The sequence below is a fragment of the Adiantum capillus-veneris genome, chromosome 4, assembly GCF_014529385.1.
Source record: "Adiantum capillus-veneris isolate H3 chromosome 4, ASM1452938v2, whole genome shotgun sequence".
Lineage (NCBI taxonomy): Eukaryota > Viridiplantae > Streptophyta > Polypodiopsida > Polypodiales > Pteridaceae > Adiantum > Adiantum capillus-veneris.
The window spans coordinates 109785508-109793014 of NC_140934.1; the positions used below are offsets into that span (position 1 = coordinate 109785508).

General features: G+C 45.7%; 1 protein-coding gene across 1 annotated transcript; it reads left to right on the forward strand.

The window, feature by feature from the left end:
* Positions 1-5645: 5645 nt before the first annotated feature.
* On the forward strand, positions 5646-7003 carry LOC147459786 (xyloglucan endotransglucosylase protein 1-like). Its single transcript, XM_086510985.1, has 3 exons — positions 5646-5957; positions 6040-6140; positions 6267-7003. Exons 1-3 carry the CDS (start codon positions 5780-5782, stop codon positions 6858-6860), a joined length of 873 nt encoding a protein of 290 aa, XP_086367111.1. The 5' UTR covers positions 5646-5779; the 3' UTR covers positions 6861-7003.
* Positions 7004-7507: the final 504 nt, after the last annotated feature.

The window sequence follows — 7507 nt, forward strand, 5'->3', positions numbered from 1 at the left end:
CCGAGAAAGGAGAATACGTTTTGTTTGCGGATGATACAACCTATAACCTTTGCTTTCAGCACTATAACCAACAAAAATACATTTGACAGCCTTATCATCCAATTTTCTGCGCTGCACTTGTGGCACCAAAGCATATGCCAAACAGCCAAAAACACGCATGTGCTCAATAGAAGGCTTTCTATCATGCCATGCTTCATATGGAGTAATAGACTGCAAAGCTTTCGTAGGACACCTGTTAAGTACATAAGTGGCACACATGATGGCCTCAAGCCAAAAAGAATGCGGTAAAGCTTGACTTTTGACCATACATCGTGCCATTTCCGTCAGTGACCTGTTTTTCCGCTCAGCAACACCATTTTGCTGAGGCGTATAAGGCACCGTACATTGGTGTTTTATCCCACGACTAGCGAGAAATGCATTAAATTCATGAGACATATACTCCCCCCCTCAATCGGAACGGAGGGTGCCCATAGTATATTTCGAGACATTTTCAGCCATAGCCAGAAATTGTTTGAAGCACATAAAAACTTTGGACTTCGTTGTAAGCGGAAATAGCCATGCATGCCTGGAGTAATCATCAATGAAAGTCACGAAGTACAGGTAATTGCCCAAGGACGGAGTTTGCATGGGCCCACAAACATCACTATGCACAAGCTGCAACATGCATGTGGCCCGAACTGAACCATCCTTTGGAAATTTAGAACGCTGTATCTTACCCAAAAAACAGGCTTCACAAACATGTTTGACAGGTGCTTCCAGAGGCGGCAAAGAAGCAACCATATCAGATTTTTGCAAACGTAGCAAACTGGCAAAATTCAGATGACCAAAACGTGCATGCCAAAGTTTTGCATCTGAAATAGCCCTTGAATCTGCAACAACGTTTGCAAAATTTTGTCCACACTTGTCATACAAAGTGAGCTTATACAGCCCACGGCACAAAAGGCCAGATGCAACAATTTCATCACCAAAACTGAGATCATGAACTGTACATCTGTCATCCACAAATTTGACTACAAGTCCAAGTCTAGCAAGTGCGGATACAGACAAGAGATTCTTCTTGATCCCAGGTACATAAAGTGCATCAACAAGTGTGAAGGAACTGCCATTAGCAGCAGTGAGCACAATCTTTCCAACTCCCTGAACTGGATAAGAGGCGTTGTTGGCACAAGTGACTGAATTCTCATGAGGGACAGACTCGAGAGAGGTAAACAATTCTCGATGTGAGGTAATGTGCTTTGTAGCACCACTGTCGAAATACCACACATGTGAATCTGCAGCAACAACTGACAAGCATGCATCATGGACAGCAGGATTGTAAGTGCACTCTGCGCTAAAAGCCCATTCTGCATCAACATCAGCAACACAGTCTCCTTTCACAGAAGACTCAACAATGGCTGCATTTGTAGTGGAACCAGCATTTGCAGTGGAACCACCCTCTTTCTTCTTAGCCTCTTTGGCCTTTAACTTAGGACACGACCTGATCAAGTGATCATTAGCTTTACAATAATGGCAACGCATCTTCTTTTTGCCCTTATCACCAGAATTTCCAGACGAATTGCTGCCAGCAGAAGCATTAGGAACAGAATTTCTGCCACTCGCAGCAGAACCATAAGAAGTGGCTGCATTGCTGTTACCACCCTTTCTTTGAGAAGCAATAAAAGCCTGTTCAACTGCACGCTGCTTAGTCCTGTTTTTTCTAGAAAGTGACTCTTGCAACAGCAATGTGCATAATGCATCAAACTTGACAACTTCAGGATTTCCTCGGGTCATTAGTCTCCTAGTACTAGCAAAAGTCTGGTAGGAATCTGGAAAGGCATCAAGAACAGTCTGCACAAGGGAACTCTCTTAAATGACTTCAGCTGCAGAAATAAGTTGCTCATTGTTATCCTTGACACTAGCAAGGAAAGTGTCCATATCATCTTCCTCATGCATAATCTTCGACTCCAGCTCTTTACGCAGCAAAGCAATTTTAGCTTCATTGCGGCTTGCATAAAGACCTGCTAGAATATCCCAAGCCTGTTTTGCAGATTTTGTTGAACGGATGTGAGGAACAATGGTGCGCTTCATAGACAACACAATCAATGCATGAGCCTGCGGATCCTTAACATCCCAACGAGCTTGTTCTACCGTAGGCAAAACAACTATAACAGCTGCAATCCTTGCAGCAAGACCTGCAACATCCTCAACATCGCCTACATCCTCAGAACCAGGACGTACATCAATGCCCTGCACAATGTTCCAGACACCCTTTGACACAAGAACATGTTACATCATATAAGCCCACATAGGGTAGTTGTCCCCATCCAACCTGTCCTCAGCAGCAAACATCTTGAACACATCTGTGTTGTTGTTGTCAGCCATGGTAAATGCTGCACCTGATGTGAAAACTGCCCGAAAATAGGAGAAATGGAGCGAGAACAACCTGTGCTATATAGCACAAACCGTAGAAGACTATAAGGCACCTGTTATGCAGAAAACGGCACTGAAAGAAATTCTGCACAAAATGACGAAATAGCCTGTGCAGTACTGCCTGTAGTGGAAACGGAGGCCGAAATGAGCCCAAATCAAAATTCTGAGCAGACCAAGCTCTTCGAGCTTGCCCAAAATTTTTGTCGACCTGCGAACGCTCGCCAAAGCTCACTGAAATCGGAGAAAGTGAGGAGGCGTGTGCTGGAGCAGCTAGCGACTAAGCCCGGGAGGACGTGACCTGCTCTGATACCAATTGTTGGAATTAGGGTTGCAGAGAAACACACACAGCTTGGAGAAGACGAAGGAAGCTCAAGGCACACAATAGAGAGTATGTTACTTAGTGTGCAATGGAAAGATAGATAGCCCTAGAGTGATGGGCGTATATACAATGCACGGGGGGAAAAACCTCCTAAAGAGGGAAAAAATGCCCCGACGGTCCTAATGTGTTCACACACATCACTACCACATGTATATGGTAAAAATTTTGGTTGAGATTTTGAACTCGATACAAAGGTTACTCTGCCCAAAGTTTTGCAACTTCTTGCCATAGTTTGGCACCTCTCAAACCCTCTTGTCGCAATGATGTCTTCTTCTTCAGAAAAGGAGTAGTATTTCATTCGCAAGTTAGATGGCAGCAACTTCACCATGTGGAAAGGGCGTATGAAATATGTTTTGACAAGCAAAGGCCTAGCAAAACCGTTGAAAGAGCGTGCAGAGGATGATGCTATATGCAAGCTTACTGGGAGCCCGAGTCAGTGATCTTCACTATCATGGGGAAGACAACAACCAAGGAACTTTGGGATAACTTATGTTCAACATGGGAGAGAAAAAGTGCATCCAACGAAGTTTTTATCATGAAAAATCTTATGAAGTTCAACATGAAAGAAGGTAGCACAGTTTTTGGTCACTTAAATGAGTTCAACTCCTTGTTCAGGGCTTTAAGGAGTTTGACGATGAACTCAAGTCTATCTTCTTTTTATGCTCTCTACCCAGTCCATGGGACATACTTTGCACAACCATTAGCAATTCGGCTCCGAATGGCAAGTTAGTGTTCAATGTTGTCACAAATGCGTTGCTCACTAATGAAATTCAACGTAAATCTCTCGACTATGTTAGTCATGGAGATGCATATATGGTTGGCAGTTCAACGAAGGCAAGAGGCTGTGACATGAATAAATACAAAAGAAAAAGTAGAAAGCAAAATCCTCGTAGTCCAAGCAAACACAAGAACTCAAGTAGTCTAGACCGCAGTGCCAGAAATGTCGAGTGTTACTATTTCCATAAGAAGGGCCAAAAAAATCCCGTAAACTTAAGAAGATGGTAGCAGCCTGCCCCAATCTTCTTAGGTGCAAGAATCCTAAAATTATGTTCCTCCTGCTACTACCAACATCCCCCCCCCATGCTATCCTCCTCAAGAAATCACCACCCTCGCCCAAGGTCGGTTACACATTTCCCTCCTTCCTCATTGCTCACAGTTGAACATTTTTTCATGGAGGTAAGCAAGAGTATTGGTGTCTCTGAAGAGCCCCAAGAATCCTCTCCTACTATTCCGCCTTCTCCCAAATGCTCTCAAATAGCCATGTAAATTCCAACTACTTCAAGGTATGTCTCCTATGTTTCTTCTTCTCTCATCATTATTAAGAAACATACATACGACTATGCTTCAAGAACCATGATTGAGTATTTTTTTGGCATGTGCTCAGTGTTATAAGCCCTACAATCATGGAAAAGGTCCCATAAGGCTCTACAGGGGTGAAGGCGTGCACCACTTAGGCTTTACCCAATTGTCTATACATGTTTTTACTAAAAAATTAGAGCATATCCATGAAGGTCCTTAGGGTAGGTGAGTGGATGTTTTGGAACTTCCTAGTCTACTAAGTAAGATGGCTGCCTGAGTTTTCCAAAATATCTTAGGCAATATCTTGGGTGTGAGGCCTCAACAAGAGTTTGTTACCATATACATGTGGTAGTGATGTGTCTGAACACACTTAGGACCATCGGGGCATTTTTTCCCTCACTAAGAGTTTTTCCCCCCCCGTGCATTGTATATACGCCCATCATTCTAGGGCTATCGATCTTTCCATTGCACACTAAGTAAAACACTCTCTATTGTGTGCCTTGAGCTTCCTTTGTCTTCTCCAAGCTGTGTGTGTTTTCGTGCAACCCTAATTCCAATAATTGGTATCAGAGCAGGTTGCGTCCTCCCGGGCTTAGTTGCCAGCAGCTCCAGCACATGCTTGCTCACTTTCTTCGATTTTTGTGAGCTTTGACGAGCGTTCTCGCAGGTCGACAAAAATTTCAGGCTCATTTCGGCCATGCAACTTCCATCCCAGTTACTATGGAGCTTCCAAAACAAGCTAGTCTATATCAATGTTTTGCATTGATTGTTTTCCTAGGATGGGGACGGGGATATGAGAGATGAGTTGCACTTGGTTGTAGTTGGAGGAGTGGGGGGATGAGGAAACATGGTCGCACTCTGTGAGATTTTATGCAAGGGCTATTTTCATGGAGAACATGGGGCTATATAAGATTAGAGGAAACATTGTACTACAAACAAGGAGGAATGATCGACCCCTAAAAGATAACCTAAAACCTTACTTTTTCCAAGTACTAGCAATGCCATAAGAGGGCTTCAAAACTCGAGCACAGAGATCATGATATGCTACTTTTAGTTTCCTCCATCGCCCTACTCCTCCAGTGGACCTGGGTGCAACTCAGCTCTAACGGATGCCCATCTTGTTGGTGGGTCAGGATTGCTCTTTGTTCGAGTAGTTTGTGGGGGCCATGGGGACAACACTCCTACAAGCATCTCTTGGGATTGTTCCTACGACATGTGAAAAGACCAAGCAAGTATAGAATGTCTATCTGGAAGAACCACAGTCGTGTGTAAATTGAAAAGGAGAGAGGAGAGTTTTCGCACGAGTTTATAAAAATGGGGAGAAGTTGGTGATGGGTGGTTTCTCGGTTGCTAGCGATGCATGTGTTGGTGAGATTCCAAAAACCGCGTCTACGAGGCTGCCCGTTACCTTTCAAAGGTCCCCTCTCGCTATTAGTGAACAACTGGCAGCCATTTTGGGATGAAAGACACGGTGGAAATGCTCACTATAAATAACCTACGGCATCATAGGCTAGTATCCAATGTGTATTGCTTCCCAAGTTTACAAGAGCTCGGGTGCGCTCTCAATCTCTCTCACACTCTCTCTCCCTCCCTGTAGGCTATATCTGCACACAAACATACACACACAGTCTCTCATTCTCTGTGAATAAACTTTAGATAGACATTTCTCACCGTCGATTCTTAGCTTCCTCAATGAAGATGGGTAGCGCCTGTTTGTTTACTGCGCTTCACCTATGTCTTTCCGCCTTTTCAACTGGCACGCTAGCTGTCACTGCCAACTTCAATGAAAACTTCGAGGTTTCTTGGGCACCCACAAACGTGAAGTTTCTGGGCGGCGAGTCGTTGCAGTTGGTGTTGGATCAGTCCACAGGTAAGTGAAGCTTTTCAACTTTGCAAATGTTGCTGGGATGCTGCAGCGAGCAGTTATCTTACTGTTTGAAACGGTCCTGCAGGCTCCGGCTTCGCGTCGAAGGAGAGCTATCTATTTGGGAATATTGACATGCAGATAAAGCTGGTGCCAGGGGATTCAGCGGGCACGGTGACGGCCTACTACGTGAGTACCCATCACTTCTCTTGATCGGACACTGCTTTTGCCGTGAATGCTGCTGATGTGTGTGTGTGTGTGCGCGTGCTCTTGCTGATGATGAATTCTTGATGGTGGTGAATCCTGATGATGCAGTTGTCATCGGAGGGGGCGAAGCACGACGAGCTGGACTTCGAGTTTCTGGGCAACGCGTCCGGGCAGCCATATGTCCTGCAGACAAACGTGTTCTCGGCGGGCGTGGGCGGGCGAGAGCAGCGCATTACGCTGTGGTTCGACCCCACGCAGGATTTTCACACCTACTCCGTCAACTGGTCGACCAAGCGCGTAGTCTTCCTGGTCGATGGCGTGCCCATCCGTGTCTTCTCCAACAACGAGGCGGCGGGCGTGCCTTACTTGCGGCAGCAGGCCATGCGTGTGTACTCCAGCATCTGGAATGGCGACAGCTGGGCCACGCAGGGCGGCCTGGTGAAGATCAACTGGGCGCATGCGCCCTTCGTGGCTACTTACCACAACTTCCGAGCGGCCAACGCCTGTCGGGCCTCCACCGCGGCCTCTGCCTCTGTCTGCGCCCGCGCTGCCGCCAACCACATCAGCGCCACCGGCGGCGCTGGGCCTTCCATTGACCGCAGCAAGCTGCAGTGGGTGAAGAAGAATTTCATGGTTTACGACTACTGCACTGATTCCGCCCGCTACAGCACTGCCCCCATCGAGTGCACACGAGAGTTCTGACCATTCTGCCTTTCCCATTTTTTGCCAGCTTGTATAGTAAATTCGTTGCCACAGACCAAACCAATTTTTGGCAGCTAGGGTTCTGTACTTGATTACGGGTCCAACCCTAATAAAAATTTAGCCAACGTCTTTTGTAGAGAAAAGGGTCTTAGTTTGTCTATATCGAAACTTTAATTATTAATTTGCAAGCATGAATAGAATTAAAGTTGCCCAGGAGCTATATGCACGAAATTTGCATCTGCAAGCAAATCAGGAAATTCAAATACGTTTATATATTTACATTACTTGGATAGGCTGCAATCAATAGATCCAGGATCGCGAGCTCGATCACCCCTAATTGCATGATGGTTTTCACGCGAGCTGGGAGGAGGACAAGGCTAGGCAGGAATCGTTGGAGATTCGCTTTAATGCAGTGAATGTCTTGAGCTTTCATAGGGTAAATGTCAGGTTGAAAGGGGATACGACGGGTATGTTCTATTCAGCAGAGCCGCAAGTCCATATGCTTTTGAAATGCTTTCATTGTGCGATGCAGTGGCTCTTGGGACTCATCGAGTGCAAAATACGGCCAACAAAGCTTTGGGTAGCAAATGTGCGGCCAACAAAGCTTTGGGTAGCAAATGTGAAGGGAGGGTTCTCTCTAATTGTAG